This window comes from Sinocyclocheilus rhinocerous, unplaced genomic scaffold (assembly GCF_001515625.1).
Source record: "Sinocyclocheilus rhinocerous isolate Xijiao unplaced genomic scaffold, SAMN03320098_v1.1 scaffold877, whole genome shotgun sequence".
NCBI classification, from domain to species: domain Eukaryota; kingdom Metazoa; phylum Chordata; class Actinopteri; order Cypriniformes; family Cyprinidae; genus Sinocyclocheilus; species Sinocyclocheilus rhinocerous.
The window spans coordinates 136921-152313 of NW_015662177.1; the positions used below are offsets into that span (position 1 = coordinate 136921).

A 15393-nucleotide genomic window follows, 5' to 3' on the forward strand; every position below is an offset into this window, starting at 1 on the left:
ATACAGTACGTTAAATACAGGTGCGATACACATCCATTCAGATAAACTGAAAAACATCGTTTGGCGAAGAGTGAAACTCTGATGCGCTCAGTCAGAGTGTGTTCGGCGAGTGAAAATATATCTGAGCTAAACTTATACTCAGCCTCCAACTCACACACTGGCGAGTAAAATCTGAGAATTTATTAGCAATTGGCTAATATTAGACATCATTTAGTCGCCCAGAGTGAAGATTTAGTCACATATGTGAGTGATTTACTTGCAATGTAGAGGGTTGTTGTTACAATTTTAAATAACTATTTTTTTTATTTTAATATATTTTGATTTATTCCTGTGATGCAGAGCTGAATTTTCAGCATCATTACTTCAGTCCTCAGTGTCACACGATCCTTCAGAAATCATTCTAATATGCTGGTTTGTTATTATCAATGTTGAAAACACTCGTGGTACTTATTATTTTTGTGGAAATCGTGATGCATTTCAGGATTCTTTGAATAGAACAGCATTTATTTGAAATGCAAATCTTTTGTAACATTGTAAATTGCTGTACTGTCATTTTTGATAATGCATTCTTGCATTAAAAAATATGAATTTGTTTAAAACTTTTGACCCCAAACTTTTGAAATGTAGTGTACACTTAAAAACTTTTTTGAAAATAATAATTAAATTGTGCACTCAACTCAAGAGGAGGAATGTGTCAAGGGAAATATTTTTTTTTAAACTATTCAAATCAATTCAAATTTATTTATATAGCACTTTTCACAATACACATTGTTTCAAAGCGGCTTTACAGAAAATACATGCGTCTACATTACAATTTAGAGTGATCTGTTATCAGAAGTTTTTTTTCTGATAAAAAGTTTTTTTTCTTTTCTTTATTTTGGACACTTATATTCTATTCACCCCCATTCAAGCATACAGTCGCCCACCCCCAAATAAAAGAGTTCAGTTGCAAAAGTTGTCCACTAATTATTTCTAATAGCATCCCAGCCTATGTAACTGTGGAACATCATGGGTTAAAGTATAAACCTCAATATGAGGAGAGCTATTTCCTTACAGTCTCCTCTCAAGGCAGATGGGTCACATGAGGACAGCTGGCCTTAATATCCCTGTAGTGCATTACTCCTGTCTCCCATTGATTGATATTGTGCATTTGGCAGTTCTGTACAACATGACTGTCAGAATGGTTCGCAACGCAGATGTTTGCAGATCATCAGTCACATAGGCTGTGCTTAACAAGTTTGCGTCAGCTCAATATAGAAAAAGTGCCACAGTAATTAAGTGTCTAATGGGTTGATATTGCTGTAGGCGAGAGATTGAATAAAGTACTTGTGGCATAACAGGCTGTTTGGAGAGCTTTCTTTGAAATGCAGTAGTAGGAAATTGAGTTACTCACTCTGGTTTGAAGGGAAGAAATAATAAAGCAATAAATCATTTTTGTGTAGGATGACACTGCATTTCTGAATGCAAATCTGAGTGTCATATAAAGATCCCTATGAGTCCCAAAATAAGTTCTTTCCACTGTCATTTTTGATAATGCATTCTTGCATTAAAAAATATGAATTTGTTTAAAACTTTTGACCCCAAACTTTTGAAATGTAGTGTACACTTTCACAAAAACTTTTTTGAAAATAATAATTAAATTGTGCACTCAACTCAAGAGGAGGAATGTGTCAAGGGAAATAATTTTTTTAAACTATTCAAATCAATTCAAATTGATTTATATAGCACTTTTCACAATACACATTGTTTCAAAGCGGCTTTACAGAAAATACATGCGTCTACATTACAATTTAGAGTGATCTGTTATCAGAAGTTTTTTTTCTGATAAAAAGTTTTTTTTCTTTTCTTTATTTTGGACACTTATATTCTATTCACCCCCATTCAAGCATACAGTCGCCCACCCCCAAATAAAAGAGTTCAGTTGCAAAAGTTGTCCACTAATTATTTCTAATAGCATCCCAGCCTATGTAACTGTGGAACATCATGGGTTAAAGTATAAACCTCAATATGAGGAGAGCTATTTCCTTACAGTCTCCTCTCAAGGCAGATGGGTCACATGAGGACAGCTGGCCTTAATATCCCTGTAGTGCATTACTCCTGTCTCCCATTGATTGATATTGTGCATTTGGCAGTTCTGTACAACATGACTGTCAGAATGGTTCGCAACGCAGATGTTTGCAGATCATCAGTCACATAGGCTGTGCTTAACAAGTTTGCGTCAGCTCAATATAGAAAAAGTGCCACAGTAATTAAGTGTCTAATGGGTTGATATTGCTGTAGGCGAGAGATTGAATAAAGTACTTGTGGCATAACAGGCTGTTTGGAGAGCTTTCTTTGAAATGCAGTAGTAGGAAATTGAGTTACTCACTCTGGTTTGAAGGGAAGAAATAATAAAGCAATAAATCATTTTTGTGTAGGATGACACTGCATTTCTGAATGCAAATCTGAGTGTCATATAAAGATCCCTATGAGTCCCAAAATAAGTTCTTTCCACTTATAAAGAAATAAGTGGTATTTCTCAGAATGACATGAGGGTGAGTAAATTACAACAGAATAAATTTTTTTTGGTTGAATTATCCCTTTAATAAAGCTATCCCTACTGTACAATATTTGATTTGCAAATTTCAAAGGCCTCTATATTACCAACATGATCAACTTGTTGAAAAACCTGCTGTACACAATCTGGTACATGCCTTCTCAATTATAGTTATCTGAATTATAGTTCATACATTTTAGCAAGTAAAAGGCCTTTTAGTATCATTCTAAAAACATTCCTCTTCAGGTCATGGGACATGTGTCTTTATGCTGTGAGATCTTTACTGATTTTTATAAAATACATGTAAGAATAACTTTTTTTGTTGTTAGTAATATTTCAAGATGAACATTTACTGGACTGAAGCAACTGCATTTTACTTGATCATCCATACATATTTTTTAAAATATGAAAGATATATATAATTTTTAAGAAGTCTCTTATGCTCATCAAGGCTGCATTTATTTGATCAAAAATACAGAAAAAATATTATTAATTAATATTGTGAAATATTATTACAATTTAAAATAACAGTTTTCTATTTTAATATACTTTAGAATATAATTTATTGCTGTGATCTTACTGATACCAAACTTTTTAACAGCAGTGTATATATATATATATATATATATGCATTTTATGTAAGCACCAAATTGCACTTTTTGCTCGCTTATTTGGTGTTTTTTTCTCCTTGAATATGAGCTCTATATCCAGACTAAATGAGCCATAAAAGCCTCAAGTATCAAATATACTAAATTTGTTTTCTAGATTCTTTTTATTTGAATTTGTCTGAATGTTCAACAAAATTTTCCATTTATTAAAATTCTGATTATTATTTCATATGTCAGGCTTTACAGGGTTAAGTATGTGATGACATTATGCTCATCTACATGCTTGTAATTTTTCCCAGCTTATTTCTCTCTTCTTACTTTAATAAGTGGTTATCACTTCATCTTAACATTTGCCTGTGCCTGTGAGAGAGAGAATGGGCCGGGATGCCAGTAAATTTACTCACCAGTGCCAAAAGGCTTGGGCAGCTGGCACAACTCATTCACACAGACGACAAAGTCCTAGTGTGGACAAATTGGGTCACACCTCTCCTCACACCAGCATCACGATCTCTTAGACTCCTGCTGTTTATCTACTCCTTCATTTTTAAAGGTCTTCATTTCCTCTGTTTTGATGGAAATTTGTTGACGTCATTTCTACTGATTATCTTTTTATAGACTTTATGGATCATGGACGGTTTTAGTCATATGTTTATCAGTTGTGAATGCATCATTGGTTGTTGGAGAGTGATGGAAGAAACCAACTTCTCAAGGACAGGTGCCGTTTTTAGCGGAAGAGCATTGGCTAAAAACATATTGTTGGGTTGGTCCATAAGAAACCTGGATGGATTTGTCCAATCTGCTGTCCTTTCTTTATCTTTGTCCTCATGTTTGAGATCACAGCTGTGACTCAATGAGACGCTCATCCCACAGATCCATTTTGTCTAAACAAAGCCATGCCTTGTCACCTTTAACAGTGTGTCTGGCAGCAGAAGCCGCACAGGGATGAAGACTGAACTCTGTGTGCATACGACGCCACCTTTATACACACTACAACAGCATTCTCTCAGCATCCTTGCCAGAATTTCTTGTCAGGATGATCCCTGGCCTCTTCAACAAAACGTTTCAGATTTATTTTTGGTCTAAAGCGGAAAATGCAGCAGTATTGCTCGGTTTCAAAACCTAAACTACCAGTAAAAACCAGTAATGCTGTGAAATATTATTACAGTTTAAAATAACTGTTTTGTATTTTAATATTTTTTTAAATGTCATTTATTCCTGTGATGCCAGGCTGAATTTTCAGCATCATTACTCCAGTCTTCAGTGTCACATAATCCTTCAGAATTATTCTAATATGCTGATTTGCTGCTCAAGAAACATTTCTTATCAATGTTGAAAACAGTTGTGCTGTCTTTATTACCAATTTTGATCAATTTAATGTGTCCTTGGTGAATAAAAGTATTAATTTCTTTCAAGTAGGGTTGTGACGATGACGACATTTTCCCACCGGTTAATCGACGAGTGACAACACCGGTAATACCGGTATCACTGCGGGGGCGGGGGCATTCCGTCTTTTCCTCGCTTTCCTTCGCTTTTAAATAGCTTGTAAGAGTGTCGTGCGCATTTTACTTTCACTTTCAAATAGCGGCAATTCGGCGTAAAGCAATTGTTCGTTTTTAGTTCATTAATTATTTTTATTACTATAAAAAATTAAAACGACGGTGGGGGTCGGTGCCACGGTGGGCATGTGACGTAACCGGTGTTGCGCCTTAACACCGGTATCACCGTCAGCACCGTCTGTCGCGGCAAGCCTACTTTCAAGGGAAAATCTTCTTACTAACACCAGAGTTTTGAACTGTATTGTAGTTTAGCATATCGCTAAGCTGGAGTGCTGTTCTAAGCATAGAAAATACACAACACATGCAAATATTTGTTAAAAAGTAGTCAAAAATGTATTAATAAATGCTGATATTAACATTTAGATTAATAAATGCTATGGAAGTTTTATTGTTATTGTGATATTGTATTTTTGTATAGTGATCATGTTCATGATAACTAGCGATGTTAACGAATGAAACCTTATTGTAAAGTGTTACCAAAAATATTTACAATAGTCATTTAGCTTGACTTGTCTGCCATCTTGCACATATTTTTTTTTCACTGAGTTCTTTGCAATTGTATCATGGGATTGTCTGCTTTGTGACACATATGTGCAATGCCATTAGAATTTGGCGTTTTTGGACAGCTTTTGCATCGGAAATGAACTGGTGTTGCCTTTTTTAAAACTGTTGTTTTAGACCTACAGCATTTGTTTCTCTAAATAAAAAATAGTTTGGACATTTAGATGAAGTAATACTGAGAGACTTGAGTGCCCTGCCACACCTTAATTGGCTCATGCAACCATGTGCATTATCTGATGGGCGAATAAGAGTTCATTACACTCAGCTGACCATGCCAAAACTGTGATGGTTGTTTAAACAGGAACACTGTTTACGTTGTGAAGGTGCCTAGAACTGATGGTGGTTTGGCATCTGTGACAGAAACAGGAAAGAAAACATATGGCTAATGCTTTTTCAATGTCTCTCACAAGTTTATTCTGCTTCAGAGCTCTCAACATTGTCAGTATGTATATGGTTGAGAGATGAATCATAAACTATTAGGAGGATGTAGCCCAAGCGGTAATAGTGTTTTAGGTCATGCTGCCTGTCAAACACTCCTTGAGCTCAACTTCATTAGTATTCAGTGGCGGTTGCACAGCGGTGGTTAAAGTTGCTCAATAAGGCTCCAGTGAAACACTAAAACTCACTGTTTCCATCAGCACACAGGAAGACTCTTCTGCAATGAGCTGGTTTTTAATCTTTAACCTCACTAGAAAGGCTGAACGAAGGGCCCAAAAAATTAATTTTCTCCTCTCTCCCTTTTCCACAGGCAGTGAGCATCAACAAAGCCATCAACACACAGGAGATTGCTGTCAAAGAGAAGCATGCCAGGAATATCCTTTTGTTTGTGTCGCCCTAATAACCTCAAATTAGACAAAATTCAAATCTACTTGATATCGTCGACATCACTAAATAACCATTGTTTCAATTTATTCTGGTCATTGAAAGCCCTACTTTTGGGAAAAAATTTAAATAAATATATACAGTATATATACACAAATACAAACTTGAGCATTTATACCGGTTTTTATTTATTTATTTATTTATTAATATTTTATTTTATTTAGTTTTTTGTTTTGATTTGTTTTGGCCAATGAATAGCCTGCTTTTAAGATACCTCAAGCTAAGATACTAGGTATCAGTAACCCAGACAAACCAATTCACCTGCCAATATTTTAAACTTTTGAACTTTAAATTAGCTTTTTTTAAAATTTTTTTTTTATTTAATTAATTTTATTTTGAAGAATCTAATTTGAGGGTATTTTATTTTATAAATTTGCAGAGCTTTTAAACGTGCTTTTATGTTGTTTTAGTAATTAATTTATAATTTTTTTTGTAATTACTTTAATTCAATTTCTAATTTGAGAATAATATGGAGTATTTATTTTATAAACTTGAGCATTTAAATGTGCTTTATTTTATTTTACTTCATTTTATTTATTTATTTGTTTTGTTTTGTTTTGTTTTGGCCATTAAATGGCCTAATATTTGATACCTCAGGTACTATGTTCCCATATACCAGACATACCAATTAATCTCCCAATATTTGGCCATGATGACTTTATCAGCATCACCCCATAACTGTGCTTGTATTATTGTATCAATTTAATTGTATCATAATATATGCATTTAATTGTATCATGTATTGGCTATGGGGTTTATATATTTCAGTTCATTTTTAGATAAATATATATGTAACTCCATGTAGCTGCACATCAGTGTTTCTTTGCTTCAGTACTTAATATTCATTTAAATTATGTGGTTTGGCTAGTCCTTCTCCCAGAAGGCTGGTTCAGGTATCTGGATTAAGATGCGGAAATCTCAGAGATGCAGACTTTAAGTCCCAAACCCCTCAGTTTTGTCCTTGACTGGCGTCTTCACCGTGCATATTGGGCACGCATCATGAGAAGGGGGCTCACACATTCTGGCTTGCTGTCAACCGCCTGCCCCTTTCCAGCAATGCAGTGCTCTGCTGGAAATTTTGCCACGTCTTCCATAAGCTGCTGAGGGACGGCCATCCAAATGTGAGTACAGCCATATTATCTCTTAAACATCTAATTCCACCTCACTCTCACTTTCTCTCAAGCGCTTAGTTTCTTGATATCTGCTTCTCCCTTTGATTAATTCATTTTTCTCACACACTCAAATCAGCTCCCCATAGTAAACGCAGTATGCATCAGTGACACATAATGTGTGTGTGTGTGTGTGTGTGTGTAATCCATATTGAGCAATTCCACATCAACTCTCACAAGCCCTGTTCCAAAAACCTAATCAGCTGTCTACTTAGACAGCATTTTAAGGTGCCATATGCTCAATCCTGACCCAAAATCTGTTCAAAAAGGTTAGCAGCAACATTATGCTGCCATCTAAGACCCTTTTGGGCAAAATTCAAGGCAGTGCTGTATATAACTTATGCAGAGTGGTCAGTCCCAAAATACATTCTGATATTTCATTCCATACTGAAAATTATCAATAAAAATAATTCAGCTTAATTAAAAAGATGCTGTTTTACCCCATATTTGTGTGTGCTATGCTTAAACCGTATCAAATATTGGCCATAAAACACCCTGCTCTTTGGATACCTCTTTAAATTTGATTTTATTGTATGTAAATTTGAAGACATTTTAAACAAATTTAAATTTATTTTTGGCCAATAACTAGCCTATTTTCAGATAAATCATTCTAAGATACGCGGTACCTATTTTATTTTAATTGATTTTATAAATTTTGAGGTATCTTATTTGAGGATAATGAGGCATTTTTATTTTATTTTAAACTTGAAGAAATTTTAAACTTGCTTTTATTTTATTTTATTTTATTTTGAGTTATTTAATTTGATGTTGTTATTATGCGGTATCTTATTTTATTTTGAGATATCTTATTTGATGGTAATTAGAGGCTTCCATTTTATTTTATTTTGAGGTATCTTAGTTGAGGATAATATGAGGCATTTTTATTTTATTTTAAACTTGAAGAAATTTTAAACTTGCTTTTATTTTATTTTATTTTATTTTGAGTTATTTAATTTGATGTTGTTATTATGCGGTATCTTATTTTATTTTGAGATATCTTATTTGATGGTAATTAGAGGCTTCCATTTTATTTTATTTTGAGGTATCTTAGTTGAGGATAATATGAGGCATTTTTATTTTATTTTAAACTTGAAGAAATTTTAAACTTGCTTTTATTTTATTTTGAGTTATTTAATTTGAGGTTGTTATTATGCGGTATCTTATTTTATTTTGAGACATCTTATTTGATGGTAATTAGAGGTTTCTATTTAATTTTATTTTGAGGTATCTTATTTGAGGGTAATATGAGGTATGAATTTTATTTGATCTAATTTGAGGGTAAAATGAGGTATTTAAATGAGGTTTAAAAGAGAGAATTAGAATGAGAAAATTAGAGGTATCTATTTTATTTATTTTATTTTATTTTTAGAATGCTGTCTCAACTCTTCCTCTGTCTCTCTGTCACCTCAGGTCATTAAGGACTCCATGCGGCACAAGGCTGACCTGAACGACATGAGCAGGATGTGGGTAAGCGTGTGAACACAAGTTGTGGCTGCTGGTTTTAATGATTTCCCACTAAAACTGAGGCTCGCTCAATATAACTCTCTGTCGTATTGAATGAGGCCCTGTCGAGTTCCCTTGAGCTGTCATCTCATTGTGGAAACTGTCAGCAAGCCATTTCGTTACTGCTGATTGACAGCTGAATAGCTTGGCATTCTGTGTATGAGTCAGACACACTAACCTCAGCGCAGAGATGATCTGTAATTAGCTAACGATGACGTGAGCGTGTGTTTGGCACTCTGGAGGAATGCTTACAGAGCTTTGCTTGTTATGAGTGTACCAGTCAGACATCCCTGATATCTCATGAAGTGCTCTTATGAAGTGTGTGTTGTTGGATGTTTTTATTCTTTTTGGTCTTTTATCTAGAACTTATATTTGATGTTGTTCAGCACAATGGTCAACTAATGTTGTTTTTATTGTGCTTTATAAATAAATTATTGATTGTTTGATTGATTGATATATTGACATATTTAATACTAAAGACAAATTGATTCCAAAATAAGGACAATATATTCCAGATTATATTTTTTCTTTATTAAATACAATGTAAAATGAAAAAATGTAATTGTTTTTCTTACATAGCATAAATGGGTGTTTATACAAGAAAATCTGTAGCTGCCACATTTAGGGATATGCCGGTATCAAATTTTCATGTTGCGATTAATTGCTAATGCTTTTATCACGGTATGCGGTATTATCATGATATTGAAATTTAGTTTAAAAAAGTGCTGTCATAATACAGTATAACAGGTTTAATAACATTTTTCTTATAACAAAAATAACTGAACATTTAAATGCAATAAAGCAATACAGAAAAATGTAAAAGTTAAAAGTTTTACACAGATTAAAGTGCAAAAGAACCGCATTACCGAATACCGGCACAAGTCTAGCCACATTACAGATTTGGGGAGAAAATTTAAGTGTTTTTTTCTGATATGTTTGCTGTGCTTATTTGCAGGACTGCACAATTTAGCAGAATATTTTGTGATTATATATCAATATGCTGGTAATAATAACAATAAAAAATAATTGTTGTTGTTGTTGTTACTAAATAAAATTTTAAATAAAATAAGGAATATTATTATTGTAATATTTCACTAGCAAATAAGCAAATTGAATATATAAGAAAAATCATGTATTAATAATAATATTTTTATTTTATTATACAAATGCAACATTATTATGCAACAATACTAATTATTTATGACCATCTTTATTTATTTATTTCCAAAAGTTTTACCTGCAAACTTTTATTTTGGTGGAAAATCACTGGAAGTCCTTAAAGCTTGTCTTTGTTTGACAATAGTCGGTTTATTAACGCTTCTCATTTTTCAAGTTTGGGAAGATGGTTGGCGCATTTTAAGTTTCCGAATGCATGTTATAAGCATCCCAAACTCAGAGCAGATGCAGAGATGAGATTATATGGAGCAGAATTTACTGTAAACCGAGCTGATCTGAGACACTGAAAACACTGGATCACGAGCTGCTCATGTGTAGAAGAACACAGTGCTGCGCTTCACTCTGAAACACGCTCTGTATATACATTAATTAAATCACAGCCTTTGCAATTTGATAATCGCACTAAACCATATTTTGATTTCAGATTTATTTTGATTAATCGAGTAGCCTAATGCAGTATGTTGTGAATGCCATGTTGACTTTAGCATTATTGTCAGCAATGCAAGTGTTTCTAATGCAGTTTACGATTAGCTGTGTATCACTAGCAGACAGGAAGGGTCAGATGGAACATGCTGAGTTGCTGAGCGTGCTGCAGGATTAAACTCAGAAGAAACATTTCATGCAAAAAGCTCTGTCCCCTTCTTGTTATGATGTCACAGTAAGTGAACAGGAAGTGAAAGAATGAGCTCATTAACTTGACTTGCAGCTGGTTCTATTATATGTGTACACCAAACATGTTAACAAACACCAAACATGACCTTAATCTGCCCACAGTGACTCACACTTTGGACTGTGAAGTGAGCTGATCAGCTGAGAATGAGACGAGGACTCATTAGCTGCTACTGCTGCTATGGAAGGGCAACGACATCATTTCCTTTTACGTTCAGTGTTTTTCTTGCCCTCACTAGGGTTGGGTACCGAAACCCGGTGCCAATATGGCACCGGTACCTATGTAACCGGTATGTACTAGAACCGAATCAGAATGCAGATCTCGGTGCCTCATTTCGGTGCCACTTAAATGGCTGAGCGATCGATGGAAATATTTGTCCTGGTTCTCCGAAATGTCCTCCAAATATCATCCTCCGGGGGCCACGATTGTCTGACTCCCAGGGTTCATTGAATGGGCTACTGGGAGTGTGCTGAGATAGTTGATGAGAGATTGCTCAGATTAATTAGTTGAGCTCATTGTCTTGGCTAATTCAGTCTTCCGCATGACCAAGCCTGAAAACGTAAACTGTTTTATAAAAAATAAAAATAAAAAAATAGAACGGCATATAAATAGTTTTCCCCCCTCCTCCTCCTCCATCCTCCCTTTCAGATTGCAAACAAATACTATATACACTTTCCAGATTAAATGCAAATGACAGTGGCATTTTCATATTTGTACTCAGTTAGGAAATTAGCATCTTAATGATGTGAATCATAATGAGCTGGTGTGTTGACTCGCTAATGACACAAAGTGTGTGTTTGTCTTTATGAGCAGATAAATTCAGTCTAAAAGTTCCAGTAATCCTTATCAGGTGATATTGTATGTGTATTTGGGAAGCTGGCATAAAACTACTTTAGGAAAGTTGACACGTCTGGCCAGTTGACTGCATTGTGTCATGCTATATCCCATTTAAATATATTTTTAAAACATTTCTAATTATTATGCATGCATATTTCATGACTTCATACTGCATACTTAAGAAACCATGTGTGTGTTTGTGTTTTAGGACCATTTAAAATTAGGGTTGGGTACCTATGTAACCGGTATGTACTAGAACCGAATCAGAATGCAGATCTCGGTGCCTCATTTCGGTGCCACTTAAATGGCTGAGCGATCGATGGAAATATTTGTCCTGGTTCTCCGAAATGGACATAAGAAGCATGGGCGTCGCTAGGCCATTTTTAGCGGGGCTATAGCGATTAGCTCCATAAACTGTACACAAATTCATGATCGCCTCAGAGTCAGTCCACTTTAAATTTCATATGAAAACGGCAGCAGACTTCGTCTCCTCTCCGTTTTTCAGCGCGCTCTTCAATCCACAGACCGCAGCGGCGCAGCGCGAGCGGACTCAAACAGAAACAGAGGACACAAGGTGTGTGTTTATCGATAGATTGTTATAATATCTGTATCTGTGCAGTTCTTTGTCATAAATACAGTTTACAAAAGGTCACGAGGGAGCAATCGGTTTCCAATCTAACGTTACTGTAAAGTTTTCGCTGCGTTCACCCCTCATCACACTTTTGCCCCAGCTTCCTGTGTCAATATGAAATGCGTCAATAGAGGAAAGAAAATTACATTCGTCAAGCCATTTCATGGGTATTTTAAAAGGCTATGCTGTCAGACTCTCACAAAAATAACATTTACCCCACTTGCTTTTCCAGAATCCTCGTTTCCCAGGCAACCTTCAGATGTCAAACAGACAGCTTGATGAGGCGGGTGAGAACGACGTCAATAATTTGTGAGTATTGCTTGGTTTCTCGCAAGCTTTGTGTTTTTTTTCCAGTCTTTTTTATTAAATAAAGCTCCAAAATTGCTCTGTGTGTTTGTGGGATGTGACTTAATCATGTTTCCTCTCCTCTCAACACATGTAGCTTCCAGTTGACGGTGGAGATGTTTGATTACTTGGAGTGTGAGCTGAACCTTTTCTTGGGCGGTAAGTTTAAAGTGGAGTGCAGGTGTTTAAAACCCCAGAAAAGTCCCTTTTAAGTTAGTTCACCTGGCGGTCATTTTGGTTATGCCACCGGGCAGCTGTTTTCTAAGTAGATAATTGGAGATAATAAAATCTCTTTTTCAAGACTCTTTTTGAGTAACGTCAATAAAATGTGTCATTTTTTTAAACCTCAGGTCGCAGTAAAGAACAGCTAATGTGCATTCTAGAGTAAAAAAAGAGGTGACACCTCTATGGGGATAGATCTTTCTGCTGAGAAAGGCAGTGAAATAGCTGGAACACTGATAGATCTCAGTGTGCCTGTGTTGGAAGCATTAGGGAGAAGTTAATGTGAGTGTTGTTGGCTGAAACGCAGCTCCCTGGCACAGGAAACCACACCTCTCTGTGTGCCGAGAAGACGGGGTCTCACAGGAGCCTGCATCACTGATCACCAGAGAGATGGAGGGAGGGAAGGAGTGTGGGGATGAATGTGAATGAGGAAATGGGCAATGAAAGGGATTGATTGAGAAAAACAGCATGTTGAAGGGAATGGCGTGAAAGAAGGATTCATAAAATTAAAAGAATGCAACTTAGCAATTGAGAATTGAGGCTATTTAGAGTATTTTAAACATAGGTTTTTAGGTAGTAGGAAAACATTATTTATAACAAAAGCATATAAATAAGTATATATTTTAGTATAAATTAAAGTCTGTGTAAAGGCAATTCAGAGAGTTGTTTCTAAACGCATTATAAATGTTAGAAATGTATTGCTGAAACACTTTACAAAAACTGAACAATGTAGTACTGAATTGTGGAGTTAGACCGTTAAATAGTTTTCCCCCATTTTTGTGTTCACCCATTTTTTGGGTGGGACTGAAATCATGTCTCAGCACTGGAGACACTGAGCATGGCCCCTCTCATAACACTATAAAAAAGTGTGTTCGACTTGAAGCAGCGCTGCGCAGACCAATCGGTGTGTGACATCAAAGTACCGCGAGAGCTATAGAGAGCAGACTGTTCCTTATGCTTTCGAATCGCTCTCGCGGTACTTTGATGTCATACAGCGATCGGTCTGCGCAGCACTGCTTCAAGTCAAACTCACCTAATAACTAGAGCACATTAGCATCAGTGGTTCGCCCGCTCAGATGCGAGTTACTGTCATTACCGTTAGTTACTACAGCCTACAGTTTGCCAGCTAGCTATGCCTTTGTCACGTAAATGCATATTACCTGGTTGCGATAATTTACAAAAAAGCTTGGTCTATTTAAATTGAGCTGCTAGAGGGAGCATCCATTCAGGTTGTAGCAGTATTTGACTGTCGAGAGAGGCGGCAGCTTTCCCGTGAGTGGGCGTGGTTTCAGCTCCGCCAGTGGACACGCCCCCAGCGTCTGAGAGCAGAGAATACTGCTTATTTTTTTCAAGATTTTGATACCTTATTTTTCTTTTTTTTTTTTTTTTATTAGTCAAATTTGACTGGGTGGTTAATAACATTTTTCTGTGGTGTGATAAACTCCGAGCATATTTAATATTGCTTTACATGGACTTTAATATATTATGCATTAGGGCTGCACGATTAATCGAATGCGATTGTCATGCGCATATTGATAGTAATGCCGGTTCTGTAATCAGCAGGAAATCATCATCACGTATTCAATCTTCAAATTAATGTAGAAACAACAGAAATACATTATATTTTTTTAATATTTACTTAGTGGCATCTTTTTTTGTCTGAAGGCGAGTATCACTGATACCAATACTACTAATGTCTCAATGAAATTTTTTTTTCCCCCTAATATTTAACCATTGATTATAGCCATTCAGCATTACAGTATAATTGAGACCTATCAATTTTAACATTTATTAGACTTCAAAAAGTAACAACCTCTAATTTAAGTGAACTTAAAACAATCTTTACATAAACCCATTATAATAAATGTCATATTTAACTACCTGTGCCCTTCAGCAAGTAGAAAATTAATAAAGTTATTGATGATAGTTATCAAACACTAAATTCTAAATTAAATATAGATGAATCCTTAAAGCTATAAAAGTAATTGATTTCCTCTGTTTTTCTTTTGTTCTTTGATTAACAGACATCACAGCAGCTGGGTTATTCAGTTATTTTAGCTGCTTTAAGAGCTACTGCTGCTGGACATGACGCGGATCTGACACACATCATATTTTCTCACAACTCTTTACCTTTTCTGACCCACTTCAGCTCTTAAAGTCTCTGATGAGCTGACAAGTTGAATCGGGTGTGTTAGATGAGGGAGACTCAGTGCTGGGCATCTCCAGGACAGTTTTGAAAACCACTGCATTTCAGAGACATGTTCTTAAATCTGACTCATATATAACAAATACTTACATGCATGCACAGTTTTGAGGCAGCTTTAATCGCCTTTTTGGTAACTTCATGACTTAGGCTAACTGACGACATAATTATGACATTGCATGCTCGTCGTTTCTTTTGCACTTTAATATGAAATAATTTACAGCACGCCGCTGCATTTGTGCGTGTAATTGAAGAGCACTACGAGCACAGTATAACGGCTGACAGGACAGGAAAAATAGTTTTTTACTGACATATATGGCCTGACAGCATCTCATCTGACTGCAGTTCACTGTTGTTCTACTGAAGCTCCCTCATCACATGTAACTTTTCTGCGCTCGTTTGACTAGTGCATGACGCTGATGTGAAGTTAGAGTGCGCGTCTAAATAAATGCAATTCTTGTCAAGAAAAAAAGAGACAGAAGCAGCAGTTGTGA

General features: G+C 35.6%; 1 protein-coding gene across 1 annotated transcript in view; it reads left to right on the forward strand.

Moving 5' to 3' along the window:
- The window catches only part of LOC107727899 (huntingtin-interacting protein 1-like), a 24073-nt gene extending 15282 nt beyond the window's left edge, over positions 1 to 8791 (forward strand). The window contains exons 2-4 of the mRNA XM_016537935.1: positions 6010 to 6073; positions 7122 to 7264; positions 8723 to 8791. Coding sequence (XP_016393421.1) covers positions 6010 to 6073; positions 7122 to 7264; positions 8723 to 8791 — 276 coding nt within the window. The remainder of the gene's footprint in view (positions 1 to 6009; positions 6074 to 7121; positions 7265 to 8722) is intronic.
- Positions 8792 to 15393: the final 6602 nt, after the last annotated feature.